This window comes from Gymnogyps californianus, chromosome 4 (assembly GCF_018139145.2).
Source record: "Gymnogyps californianus isolate 813 chromosome 4, ASM1813914v2, whole genome shotgun sequence".
Classification (NCBI taxonomy): Eukaryota; Metazoa; Chordata; class Aves; order Accipitriformes; family Cathartidae; genus Gymnogyps; species Gymnogyps californianus.
This window is the reverse complement of record NC_059474.1, coordinates 32,371,101-32,386,316: the sequence shown is the minus strand read 5'-3', so window position 1 is coordinate 32,386,316 and position 15,216 is coordinate 32,371,101. Positions and strand designations below refer to the sequence as shown.

Below are 15,216 nucleotides of genomic sequence, written 5' to 3'. Positions count from 1 at the left end.
GTGATTTCCCACATAGATGTTAGATTGATAGCTAGCAGAAAACAAGCTACCAACCTTTCCTCACTCTTTCCCAAGGAGCTGTTCTGTAAACACATCCGACAAAGTTCAAAGTGTCTAATTATCTCTTGAATACTTGCAATTCCAGTAAGATCTGTAAAGAACTGTACCCTAAATCCACTGACAAATTCCATCCTGAGGTCTGACCAATGCCTTTATAGTCTGCTATTTTATCTCTTACACTGGAGAGGGTCAGAGGAAAATGCAGAAACACCTTGGAAGGCATATGATGAGCTTCCAGAGCATCACCGGTTGTGCAAAGTTACCATGGCCACATTAGGGAATTGCTGGACTAATTACAGCCTGGTGTGAGGAATCAGGGTAAACATCTTATGGATAAAATGTCTACATAACAAAATATTGACTAGTGACCTTGCTTCTAGCCCAGCAGATAGATACACCACAGATTAGCAGACAGTATGGAAAAAAGTGTAAAGGGTTTATCATTACTCATTTTTAAGAAAACACATTCTAAACCAAAACAAAGTATCATGTCAAAATAATCTTCATTTTAGCATAAAAATGTATGATTTATCAGTCAGATTTCTTTCACAAAGAAAAGAACTTTGTCTTTGTGAATTGGATCTGTGAAGAATTTTTGTGATAAGACATTTTTTGTACTAGAAAAAATACAAGTTTTTTGTATTATTCTCACACTGGTTAACTAAATTTAACTTTTTAATGTTTGTAAGCTTATTCAAAAAATCATCAAAGATATGTGAATTAATATTTTCCTTCTTTAGCATAATTATTGCCCTATTATGCCAGAAAATAGCTATATGGCATCTGGAATCAACCAGTTATAGCCACGTAGCAGAACATTATGAATTTACTGTGGTATAATCTATGAAACATATATTTTCTTTTTATTTAAGAATAACTTCAGAATATTTTTTTAAGAACATAAATGTCTTTCTGAAATACTTTTCCTCTAGCTTTATTTCTCATGCAGTATAATATCTAGCCTCCCACATCATAAACTGAAAGCCTCTGCAAGCATTCTGAATTCTGCTGTTTGATATATTTTCTTTTTATTTACTGCAGTATTATAGTAATCCTTTTAGCCCGATTATGCATTATAATGCATGATCCCAGACTGAATACTGGGGGCTGTAATTTAGCCTCAGATTCTGCTGCCCTTTATAAAGCTCTTGAGCTGCACCCTTGTGAGTCAAGGCATCAGCAGAATCCTTTGATTCAATTATAGCTTGGCATTTAATTGTGAACTATGTATTATTCTATAAATAAACCATAACCAATGGTTTAAAGCAGCAATCATTTACAAGGAAAATGAAATGTGAAGCTCCAGGCTCTAGCTGAATCTACTGGTTCACATAAGAAGAAAAAGAACATTTCTTGTCTGGAAATTCAGCACAATGACTGCTGGTTGACTGCTGCTTCTTTCACATATAAACACAATGCAGAAGTACAGATCAATTTTGAATTCTGTAGTTACTACGTTTTGCTAGGCATAAAAATACATTAGAATTGAACATGAAACATGTTATCATTCATATAATGATAACAAGCTTAAAGGATTATTTGATGTTGTCCACTCATTGGTCTAACAACTAATTTTAATGGGTTTGACAATACTTCACCCTTTGAAGGAGAAGGCTGCTAACTAGCCTCAGCTTTTATGAGTCTTGTGCGGCTGCTATGTATTTTTTCAAGCAGCTTCTATATAAGCTAGGCTCTGCACTTCCATTGCATCCCATTGACTATCAAAGACCAAGTAAATAAAAGGAGAAAGACGCACAGAGGCTTCTCATTTTTACAAACATATTCATGTTAGTCACCCTGTCTGTGACCTTTTTCCCATTTACTCCTTTATGCCCTTGTATTTCCTTGTCAAATTACACTCCTTCATAGCATCGTTTGTAGACTATATTTGGTTGTTTCTGGCATAATGAGGCTGATCCCTTGGTGAGGCTTATAGCTGTCACATTAGAAATGAGCAATACTCTTTAACAGACAAAGTTTACTCAAAATCAGTGTAGCAGACAAGAGGCCAAGTTTATACTTACCATTTTAACACAACACAGTTTGTGAAACATACACCCAAGATTATTTTGTGGAGACTAACAAATGCATATAGTACTAATATTTGATCTATAATCCTATCTGGTTCTCTCTCTAAGTCCAGGAGATGTATCTAACACAGAGTTTAATGCTTAATAAAACTGGAGTAATCTTCACTTGTAAGCCCAACCAACAGTACCATTTAAAAACTTTGGTTTTGGTGGGGTTTTTGTGGATGTTCTGAAACAGAAAAAAAAAAAGAGATTTTTTTAAATTATCTAAATGCACTGAAATGGAATTACCTTGTTCTGCAAGCTGCTTGCCATGACTATGAAGGAATGGCTGATCAAAGACAACAACATTTCCTAGATTAGTTCAATTCAGCCAAGTTATGTTTGTCTGAGATTAAATGTTTGCAAAAAAAAATTTAAATGTTTGATATGGATGAAGTGAGTTCAATAAAAAATAAGCAATGGCAGGCTCTAGAGCTCAAGGATCCACTGTTTATTCACCAAAAATTGTCTAACAAATGTGTGCTGCATTTTGTTTTCACAGCCCTTTTTCGTGGTATTAACCATTTGACTTGTCACTGTTGTCTGGGAGGAAAGAGATTAGTGGAAATGAAAGGAAATTTTTCTGTATTTTTTTAATTATTGGTTTCAAGAATTCTATTAAGATGTTTTGACAGATATTTAAAATTATTAAAATGCCGTGTTATTTTTAAACAAAACCTTTCATTTTCAACTTAAAACAGTTATTAATATGTAAGTTAATTTATAGTAAAAAATACTTTATGTAGAAGTCTAGAACCAAAATACAGTGTTCCCAAACTACAAAAGCATAGTGTTTTAACTGACATCACCCATCTTTGAACTGTTTGTTCATGGGCAAATTTTGAAGACCAACACCATAAGCCATTTTATTAGAAAGATAAAAAGAAGTGACAATGAATAATTTATTATAGAAATAAAATATTTTTCCATTAATATCTCTTTTTAATCTAGTTTTAATTTGAATGGTAATTAATTAATAAGTTTTTGTACTCGGTAGACTAAGCACAAATATTCCAAATACATTTCTCTTTCTGGGCTAGGTACATAAGTCACAAAGAAGTCACATCTGTCCCCTGATTGAATGAATTTGCAAAGACTTCTAATATAATGTAGAATTTGATTCTGGGAATTGTTGTGTACCAGTCTACCATTTGCATTCCATCAGCACTGGAGCTTGTAAACTTCTACTGGTCAACATTCACAGCAACCCCATTTGATCATCCCTGAAAATTATTTCCTTAATAGAAAGAATAAACACACCAGAAAGTTTTTGCTCCAGTAGCCGCCTATATAAATTGCACTGGGGTTATAACTCAGAAGTTACAATACATGCTTGTCTTTATTTAATGTGAATTTACAAAAATGTGTACTTAAAATGAAACATGACTCTCATAAACACCACTTCAGTATCGAGGAGTCAAAACAATTTCTTCCATTCAAGCAGGAACTGTACGCTTCACTAATGTACAATGTTATATTTAACAAATATATATGTTAGTTTTCAGATCACTTTCTGTTGTCAGTAGTTCCAGGCCTAAAATGGAGGTGGGAATGGGAGCAATGTTAACAAAAGAAGAAACTTGCCAGGGTGGCTCTGTCCAGGTGTGTCAGGTATAACCTTTAGAAAGAGAACATTCACTACACCAGACCACGCTTTGGCCTAAAGGTCTCATTTGTCTTGTGGTCAATTGATCCTACTCCTGTAGAGAATACATTTTCAATACACAGATTGTACTAGATCTTTTGGTCTTCTCTGAATATTTAGTATATTCAGTTTCATCCCAGTCATCACATTAATTTCACTGTTTAACTATTCCTCAATACTATTAATCATTATGACAGACATGGTTCCAGATATTGTGCCAGCATATGTTTAGGTTTTACAGTATGTATGCTATCAAGTTAATATTTTAATTTTCCATTATGATTTTTTTTTTCTTAGAACTATCTTTCAGATTTAATGAAAGCTACTTTAGGTGAATGGTTTTAAAATAAATGTCAAAAACACAGATAAGTGTTAGAACAAATGGCCCACATGAACTAAATTACTGCAATTTATCCTATAGTTCATCTTCACCTTCAATGTTAAAACATACTGGCATATGAAAATTGTAGTTGAGTCTAGTGATCCAATCTATGTAATCCTCTTTGTATGTATGCTTCTGATAGCACATCCAGAAGAGCAAGCAGACTAGGCAAGATCTTGCATTGTTATAATTCAGATTAATTCTGAAGAGCCTAAGGGAATCCAGAAGGTTTATTTAGTGAGATGTCATTACACTGTCTCCTCATAATGGTTGATGAACACCGACCTTTCAGCTTTCCTTCTTTTCTTCCACATTTCCTCCAGTTTCCTGCCATTTCTTATCTACATTAGCCCTGAAATATGCCTTTGCAGCTCTGTAGAATTACCTGTCTAATCAAACTGTACATGAACACAGAAAATTCTTCAATGTTTATAAATCCTAACTCTTTCATTTGGCTTTATCAGCTTAGCCTATCATCTCCTCTCTTGAGAGGACTTGGTTAAGGACCCAGTGGAGAACTTTTACACATGGCAGGTTCATATATCTGTATGAAATGGCTTGTAGGAATACTTGATTTTTTACATCATGCCTATATCTTGCCCACTGAAAGCTCTCTCCTTCAATTTAGTTCTTTGGTTTGTAGATAATCTATATTTTCTGGCTTGCCCTCCTCTCCCTTTCCCTCTCACTGTTCAGATTAACAACACAGTCTGAAGAGCAGATGACTTGCAGATCTCTGTTAGCAAAAAATGTATGTAAAAAGAGTACAATTTTTCCATTCCTATCACATGCTGTACAGGCTGATTCAGTTTGCTACTTTAATTAGTCAGAAATCAGGTCTACTTTTAAATATGGTAGGGCTAATACATTTTGCTGGGCCCTAAGATACACAAGACAAAGTAGTGATCTAGGATTTCTAAACATTAAGTATTTAGAGGGAATGATGCTGCTCAGTGCTCTGGTCTCTGTGAAATAGCATTTCTATGAGTAGCTGCTGCCTTTTCCATTTTGTAATCTCTCAGTCAGTCTCCTACAATGTTTCAAGAATGAATAAAAAGTTTTGGTTTTATCCTTGCCTATTTATCTGCTGAGGTGTGAGACTCTCAGAAAGAGCATGACTGGCTTGCACGGCCTTGATGCATATGAAGTATTAAATGGCTTATCTTGTACCTTTCACAGCACAAAAGATTAGAGAAAGACCATGTATGCAGGCATTTCCATTAACTACTGTCATCTAGCAGTAGTGTTCCCTGGGAATATAATACTGTTCAGTTTTTTGTCTTGCCACTTCTTCCCTTCTTTTTAAACACCTCATAACATCAGGCATAAAATGGTAATTAGTTTAAGTTCTACTGATGTTGGAGGACTTTTTGTCCTTTTTGAACTTCAGTTTTAGCAGATGATAGGAGGGGAGAGGGTATATCCTCAAACATGGACTATGTTCCTCTGAAATTCCTAACTTATTGGGCTACTATGATGATATATTTGGACCCCTGCTTAACTAATAGATAGCAATGTTGCATCTGTTAATTTAGTCTTTTATTTATAACCTTGACAGCATATGTACAGAGTAGATTTTAATGGTGGCTTTAAGCCATCTTTATTAACCCGGTTCATCTCGGGCTTCCCCAGGGATTAGCTGTAGAAGTCTGTTTGAATTGGACAGCCTCCCCAGCTTTCTGCAAAGACATAGAGCTTGTTAGACTCACTGCAGCAGATACACCCTCACAAGAAGCCACTTCAGTTTTTCTCAGACACCGTACCCCGGTATCCATGTTGTTCACCAGATGTTCTGGGATGCACGCTGGGACAGGACCTGATAGCTACAGCTCAAGATTATGACACCAGAAAAACCTGGACTGATCTACATCACAGTGTGAAATTTGTAAGCACCAGTGGAACAGCATGCACAGCTATGCTTAAAAAGATCATTTAATTTAATGAGCAAAATAGTTGAGCTACGTTGTATTGTAATGCACAGTGGAATAATGTCCACTGGATTAAAGTCTTAGAGCAGTACACTACAGAACATCTGCAGTGAGGGGCTGCAGAAGCGTAGCTGTCCTGATGTAAACAAACACATGAAAATACTGGGCTCCTAGGAAAAAAAACCCAAAGTTCAAGGGATTTTAATCTAGCCTGATCTCTGACACATATGCCCTCTGATTTTTTCTGAGTTAATTCTTGTTTGAATCAAGATGTGTCTTTTAGAACCCATTTAATTTTGATTTACAAATTTCTCATGATCCTTCCCCATCACCACTGCAGCTAAACTATTAAAATGGCCAGTCACATGCTCTGTCAAAAGTACAAATAACTAATCTTGTATTGTGTTTGGATTTTCTTACACATACGTCTTCTACACTGAAGTGCTTTTTATTATCACCTATATAATATTCTAATATCTTCTGCTTCCATTTTTTTAAACAAAAGCATAGACGTAGTCTTTTTCTTATCTTCTTTTATATTCCAAGTATATCAGGGCTTACTGAAAATCAGTATTAAAAGTCCAAAAGGCTACTCAGATTTTTTTTGAGATCTATTTGTTAAAAGTTATCAAGAGCTGCTGATTAAAAGTATATGACATTACTGGCTCCTGTTTAATATCCTGTTGAGTTACCATTGAAATTGAAAGTATTTTATCACAGTCATGTTCTGACACCAATACTTGATCTTTCTCCAAGTACAGAACTATGCTGAGCACTATTCAGTATAAAAGATACGCTTGTACTTACATAGAGCTTACACTGTTGAATGCTACCGGATTTTTATGCAATACTATTGATAACTCCACCATTGCTACATTAATAGTGGACTTGTTAACATTTCTTTTATTCTTGATATGAGAAGTGAAAGAGTACTTTTTATTACCCGTCACTCCACTGACTGATGATTATGTCCTTTGTTTCCTTCCTACTTTTTACCAGTTCCTAGCTTCTAGTTTGCTATCAAATTCTTTTTTTCTCCCATCTGTTATTTTGTTTTCTTATTATGCTTGCTATAGTTACTTTCACATTTACTCCTAGCTGAGCTGAATATTTTTACATTTGTAATCTTTTTTTTCAGTTGTAATTCTAGCAGAACATTATTAAATTGTTCCCACCACCGTCCACATTTCTTCCATCTAAATTATTTCTGCGGAGGTTTTGACTCCTGATTATTTCAGGTCTATGATACTGGACTTTTAAAGCAACAATGCGTGTATGTGTTTGTAAATACATCACTCCTTTGTCATATAAATTACAGAACAAAGATAATCATTTGCTGCATTTTAGTTTTCGAATCAATTGCTCTATCAGTCAGGACGTGAATGAAAACATGCATCATGCCATGCAGTTGTCACCTATGCCTCTGAGATTCTCCTTTTCTGTCCCTTTTAGTGTAAATTCCCACCGATGACAGTATCTTACTCTGGGAGCTGGAGAACTCGCAATGATGGGGAGTTATATTGTTTGGGGCTACTTTCAGCCTGTATTTCCTTCAGTGATCCCAGTCATTTACAATGCTTCTGCTGTGAATGGTAACATGACTGTGCATCAGTCCTTGTATGGGATTTTATCCAGCCTTCTTAATTTTTTCCCAGCCTGTTCTCCTTCACTTCTCTCCAGCAGGAGCTTAGTAGTGCTTCTGCACTGCTTTTCTGCCATATACCTCTGATTTTATCATAAAATAATACTTGTCTGCTGTAGAAAAAAGCAATACATGCATATTTCCCCAGGTTCTTTACATGTACTGCCAACATTGTGATATAATGGTGTCAAGTTGGCTTTGTTGATTTTCAATACCTTATAAAACAGACTAGCAAGTGTTTAAGGAACTCACCTTTTCCTAAGCTTCGTACTGTTATCTGCAGGGCCTAAAGCCATTTTGATTTGTTACCCGTCTTCTAGAAGTTCCTAGTCTGCACCTGAGGTAATGACTGATCTTACTTTGGCTCTCATTTACTCCTTCCATAAATAAAAAATAAATTCTAAGCAGCTGGAGACTCGTCTGTTTGTGCCAGTGGAAGACACAGGTTTTTCCTGCTTTAGTTATCTAATTTCATGACATTGTTTATTCAACACCCTGAAAATGTAACATAAGTGTAAATATTGCAGAACTCGATACAGATTCATGAACATTACTGGTATCCACAGCTTCATACTGACTCATGTTACTTCCAATGGAAGGAGATCTAAAAAAACCAATATTTTTTAGTCATATTCAATGCTCAGAAACAAATGGGAATAGCTTGATGACCTTCTTAATTAGACTTTAACCTGAAATCTTTTCTCCTCTTAATTTAGGTCAAATAAGCTCTTTACTTTGTGCGTATGACTGTACCCTTATTTAATTATTCTCTGGATGTAGCTATTGTTAAGCCCCTAAAATTTAGCACAGTTCAGCACATACTTCCAGCTGCTTACAGGAACACACTGGGGAATGTGCTTTAATATCACTTCACACTTATTAAAATACAAATTATTCCAGAGCAAGGATATGCTACTGCCATGAATGAGTAAATTTTAATCATAAAATGTACAAGTGAAAATTCAACCTATTCAAGAATATTGTCAAAATGTTTTTGTAAGACACAGTTTGTATCTGAATAAGCATGTTGGGTGAAGTATTTGCATATACTGTAGTAATGAGTATTAATGGGTATACAGCTACACAGAATTGAAAAATGAGAAATGTTGACAGCTTTTTTATTTCTAAAAATAATTATTTCTAATATATATTTCTAATATTTCTAATAATCTAATACTTCTAATAAAATATTTCTAATTATTTTTTATATTTCTAAAAAACTCATGACTGCCTCAAAACACTTCTTCAAAATATGTCACAACGCTGAAAGAAATTTACTTACTCCTTTTTTTCCCCCCTCTTGTAGATATTTTTAAATGCAGATACAATCCGCCTGGGAAATCTACCAGTGGGTTCCTTTTCTGCCGCCGCCTCCTCCTCCTCTTCCTCACCCAGCTCTTCAGCTCCTCGCCAGACTATCTATGAGCTCTGCGTCTGCCCCAATGGTAAACTTTACCTGTCCCCAGCAGGAGCGGGCTCCACATGTCAATCCAGTAGCAACATCTGCTTATGGAGCTAGAATGACTCCAATTTATCCTCACACCAGAATAGCCTTTTGTTACTATCCCTCTGCTTCACAGTTCTGCTCGGTTTCCCTTGTGACAAGTTCGACGCTTCAAACGGCCTGCAGAGCAACTTCTTCCAGTGTAAGCAGGAATACAGCGCTGCCTTCTCTTGTGGTTTGTGTTGCCACTCAACATAGAGATGGGAGTGAGATATTCAGAAATCAATGTATTCTTCATCAGGAAACCTGGAACATAATATCACCTTTTGTCCAAAAGGGAGAATAACACAGGTGCCTTTGCTACATGAAGTGAAGCACATAGTTTTAGATTTTTGCAGGACCTGGATATGAACTGCACATATATATATATACAGTATATAAACAAATTTGCCCAGAATCTGATGGTGAGATGAATTGGTTCCCCCTGTATGATAAATAACTTTACTGTCTGAAAGCACAATTTTCCATTCATCTTTTTGGATGTAAACTTTTATCCCTGAATTTTAAAATTTTGAAGCATTGTGCGATGCTCGCTTTACTAAACAATTAAATTCAGTAAATGGTTTTTAACACAAAAAGAGACAGAATCCCTCCCTGAGTTTGGTTTCTTTAAAATTGTGTTGTTACTCTTTGTCTACTAAGTCTAGGGTTTTGTACACTAGGTGAATTTTGAAAGTCCTCAGTGATATTACCTTTCAAAGTTAAAAAGACATCTGCTCGTTTGTTAGATCTGAATGGCCTTATATAGTATTTTCGTGGCTCCTGCATGTGAAGCGATTGCTTTAAGTAGAACATACAGTTTCTGGAAAAGAAGAACAGGGTAAAGAGGGAAATACTGATGATATGTTTGTTAATCAGTGTATTGCTCTTCACAAGGTATTTATAATTGGCAAATGCAAAAACAAGAGAAAATCTTCAAAGGTACATCTTGTCCATTTTCTAGCTATGTCTAACTGCTGCCATTTGAACACAGTACAAATGTTAGTACTAATGTAATGTGTAATGCTGAGAAGCAATGCACTAACAACTGGTATGACATTCACATTTATTATTCTCTTTTGTTTACCATCTGCTGCTAAGGTTTTCAAAGTAATAGTAATATATATAAAAACACATATTAAATGACATTCAATATTAAAAAGTACATTGATATTACCTTGACTTTATCAGGTCTGTGTTTAAATTATGCAGCCCCATTTGCACTCAGATCTCACTACTGACTTCCTTTTTTGACAAGTTTGATATGGGATTTCTTTCTTGTATCAATGTTTATATTTGTTTGGCTTGGTTGGTAATTGAAATCTTATAAAAATGCTTTGGTATGCTGCTAGTAAATTTATCACAACATTGATTAACAAGAGTATCTTGAAACTTGCAGAACCCAGGAATGTAAAACAGTATAAAAATGTTTCCTATTGTGGAAGATGGCTTGATTACATGAGGTAAGTGTGCTTTTTAATTCTATCCTTTAAATGACGTCACCTAGCATGTAGCTTTAGAGGCTTCTGAATGCAAGATCACCAATGCAATGACAGCTTTTGCAAGGTAACTCTAAAGTCAGGGCAGACAGTGCAAGGTGGGTAATTCTACACAATATATTTTTTCTTAGAGAAAAAAAATGAAAATGAGCAAACTAATACTGTGATTACCTTTGTATTTTATTACCCCCTAATAAGGTTGATTTTGTTTGCACTTCAGGTGAAATTCACTCCTATGCAGAAGACCAGCACAAGACGTGTCCACGGCTTGACTGGTGCTTGCCTTTCCATTGGCCCTCTTCAGAGGTGTGAATTTCACCCCATAGCAAGAATTCTATATTTGCTGTTTCTACCAGTTAAATGAAGATTTTAAATTTATTATTTTATCTCTTCAAAAGAAGGCTGTTAACAGCTGATTTGTTACGTTTTTGAGAATTTTATTCTTTCACTTGGGAAGAAAATATATTAGAAAATATTGCAAGAAAATGTATTAGAAGCCTGAGGATTTTTAGTAAGAAAGATGGACAGAAAGAGATGCAAATAACAAAGAAGGTGATAATAAAACATTAGAAAGTGCAGCCATACGATACACCCTTAAAATTGTAGGGAAATAGATGTCTTTTTCTTATGCACACAAGTAATAGAACAGTAGTGTGAAAGTTGTGTGGATAAATAGTATTTCAGGAGGAAAAGTATATAGATCTGTATGAGGACACATCTATATGTATTCATTATCTGTGCACACCTACATACACTGGTTGCTTAAAAGATGAACAAACAGATTATAGTGACTAATTTATTTGGTGAATTAAATTGTGGCTTCTTACAAATTGCACACAGGTAGACTAAGATTTTTTTTTTCTCCTCAAATAAACCCACAGGATGGCTTGCAGATACTTTGTCATGAATTTTCCATTGAGAATTTCTTATTTGCTCTTCACCTTATGTGATTACTTACCTGTAGTATGTACAAAAAAGGTTTCTGCCCACAGGGTGGAAAGACCCAACCTGTCTAAATTTTACACAAATTTGGGTGGGAATGGGCAGGTAGAAAAAAAAAACCTTTTGTTACCAGATTCATTTTAACAGCAAGGCTGGAATAATTTACCACTTTGTATGAAGAAAACTCAGGGCAGAGGTATGGATGGCACATTGGACTCAACAAAACCAAGCCAGTAAGTCCACATAGCTCTGCACTGTCAGGATTTTCTTGCTTGGAGTCCCTTCAGTCTGAAGTAGAGAGTATTTGAGAGCTTCAGCAACCTATGAGGTAGCATAACGAGTTCTCAGAATGTCTTAATATTCTGCTAAGTTCATAATATTGATGTTTTGCTTTAAATCCATTGAGAAGTGTAAGAAGGGGGAAATCTCAGTTTTTATTTTAAAGAATATTTCTAGCCCACGTGATTTCAGAGAGTATTGGAAAGTGATTTCAACGCATTTAGAGAACTGAAAAATGAAAACACCAATAATCTGTAAGCAGCGTCATCATTCCTGAGTGGAAGGAGAAACAGACCCAGTGGTTTTGAATGTTTGGAGTTGGCAATAGTGAAAACCTCAGTAGTAGAGCTCTTCAGCTTATAGTACGTCCCAAAAATATCAGAAAAATGGCATAATCCCACAAAGTCATTTTGGATGGAAGGAAACTAGAAGATCTCAGCGCAAATATCATATTGAAACATGGAGCCATAGCTGTGCTATTTCAGTGCTGGTTTTATAATGCTGAGGTCATTGTGTGCAAAGCCATAGGAAATTTTCAGATTCTTTTTGTCACCTTCCTCATAGATTCCCAGCCTGTCTCCAAGTTATTTCAGTCTTTGTTGGCCACTTATAATACCTAACATTCAGGTTATGATTAAGCCACAGCTGATGTTTCTCTAAGTGGAGTGCTTATCTGACTGAATATTTTGATTGTGTATTTTAGAAAAGAGATGTCACCTCTTATTCTGGTTAAGGCAAGAGTTTCCCAATAAGAAATCACTCTGTTGTGACAATTGTAGGGAGAGATTGAAGGCCTTAGGATATTTTTAAGCATTAATATTAGAGCAATTAAAAAAAAAAAAAAAAAAAAACCACCAGTGGCTAAAATATTCCTCTGAGGTTTTTTATAGTATATGAATACATGTATCAAATAAAGCTTCTTTTTGTACTAGAATGTTGGTATGGGAACCGCTAAGATGGTATTGCAGCTGATTGACTTCTTCAGGGCTATCCTTATGACAACAATGAAATATATGAAAAGACCTTATTAGCTACATGTATTTAATATATACAATAGATATATCTTCTGTAAAAATATCTGTGTCATGATATTATAGGATACTGTCTCTTTCTTGTTTAAAAAAAGAAAAATAAAAGCATCAGCCAACCTGAGCACTGTTAGCTGTATGGTTTTGTATTGCAGTTCATTCATTGGTTAAGTGATAAGACCAAAGACTGACACTTCTACTATATCTAACACTATGACACTGCTGCTTCTACTAATTCTGTTGGAATGAAGAGATGACAAGTTGTAATTACAACATGAAATTGTAACATAGTTTAGATTTGCGCAGCATTTTGAGCTGTAGATTGTTCACTTTTTTCCAGGGTTTAAATTTTTTGTCAGTGTGGTGCAATTACATTACTGTTCATGCATCCGAGGATCTTTTGGTGTTCCTAAGAAAACAAAAGAGTATGCATTCCAAAACGTGCCAAGATATTGCTTGTTTCAACTGAATTTATACTGTTTTGCTTGCAAAACAGTGGCTTGACTGGACAACAGAATTCACTTTAAACCATTTTAGATGTAGAGGGCTATTAAGTCTGGGTTGAAGATACAGTCATAAATGTCTAGAAGGATTTAATGAAGGATGTTTAAGATATTCAATTGCTAACACCATGTATCTTTTTTAATGGTTATTTTAGATTCTAAATAATTGTCTAAATAAAAAAAATAAAAAACAAACATTAGACTATGGAATTGTTATCAGCTGATTCACTGTAATGCATATGTAAGTTGGATCGAAGTTTGAGTGTCATATTGTTTCAATCAGTACTCAGTAAAGGTCTGCTAACCATTTTTGTTTTGTAACCTTCATGTTAATGATTTTCTTGTGTATATAAATATATAAAAAAGATGGGAACTATTTTCTTACACATACTATGCAATATGTTTGTAAAACTGCAATATTACCAAAATTACAAAAGCTGTGCTTTTGTACTCTTGCTTTATGTAAAACAAATCTTTTTTCTATTTAATGGACTGTCTTATAATTGTAGATAACATTATTCAAAAGCAGTACACTGAAACTTTAAGATTTATTATTTTATTTTCCTTGGATTTTCTGTTTTATGAAAATAATAGCAAGGTTTTGGAAGTTGGAAATTGCTTTTTCTTGGAAAGCTAGAACTTTTACAGTATGTAATTAACACAGTCAGTTTGAAATCTCTCCTGTACTTCTTACATTTGGTCTTAGCATTTTCATCTGGTGCTACTATATAACTATAAATAAATGTGATGATACATAAAATAAAAAACATATCAGAACTCATTTCAAGAATAGTCAAGTGGAAAATTTTCTAAGGGTGAGAGGAAGATGTAGGATAACTGATGAGAATTTTTTAGTTTTTCTATATATTTTTATTTGATAGATTTTTTTGCTAGTATGCATTTCCTTACTTCTGTCCACGTTAGCCGTATGGTAATAGCTTTAATTTGTTTTTCAATTTTTTGTCCTCACACACAGTATACTAGAGTTTGGTTTCAAAAACGATTTTGAAAACAACACTGCATTTAAATGCAGTACTTATGTTAAGAAAATCCAATTTTAAAGAAGTATAGGGTTTATTTCTACATCAGCATTAGTAAAGTTAAAATTACAGTGCTGCATCTCATCTACTGTAAAAGCGTATTACACTACTCAAGTTTGTTTGTACCTTGCCAGAATAAGCATAAACTGTATGTTTATGTTTAAACTGCACCAGTTTACAAGCCACTTGACAATTACACAGTCATGTAAAAGGTCTTCTTGCGGTGATGTCATCAATGCAAACAAATCCTCTCTATGTTTAAATTGGGTAGTGTCAGTTCTGCTAACAGCATAGCCTTGCACAGAGCTCTGGCAAAAAGCAGGGTGAGCATTTGGGTGGTTTGTTTGCACTGAGCTTCCTGACGCCGTGCTACGATTTCAGCAATATCCACAGTAGCCAGACAGTAGCTAGCTGCATAATGCCTAAAAAACTGATAACTTCTGTACAAGAGCAACAATTGTATAGAACTATCAGTAATGTAGGTCCTGCTAAGTCTCAAGTGACTAAAACATGTTAGCTGATACAGCAAGAAAAATTACTCTTAGCCATTTTATTCAGGCTTGGACTAGTCCAATCTGGGAAAACCTGATGACAGTAAAAGATAAATAGAAGGTATAGTGAAAAAAAATCCACCATAAACATTGTGTTGATTCAACACAGTCCATACTGAGACTAGAATTTAATACAAGCTCTCTGTGTAAAATAGGGTCTCT

General features: G+C 34.8%; 1 protein-coding gene across 1 annotated transcript in view; it reads left to right on the top strand.

Moving 5' to 3' along the window:
* The window catches only part of SGCZ (sarcoglycan zeta), a 434,991-nt gene extending 425,644 nt beyond the window's left edge, over nucleotides 1–9,347 (top strand). The window contains exon 8 of the mRNA XM_050896531.1: nucleotides 9,036–9,347. Coding sequence (XP_050752488.1) covers nucleotides 9,036–9,248 — 213 coding nt within the window. The 3' untranslated portion in view covers nucleotides 9,249–9,347. The remainder of the gene's footprint in view (nucleotides 1–9,035) is intronic.
* The last annotated feature ends 5,869 nt before the right edge of the window (nucleotides 9,348–15,216 follow it).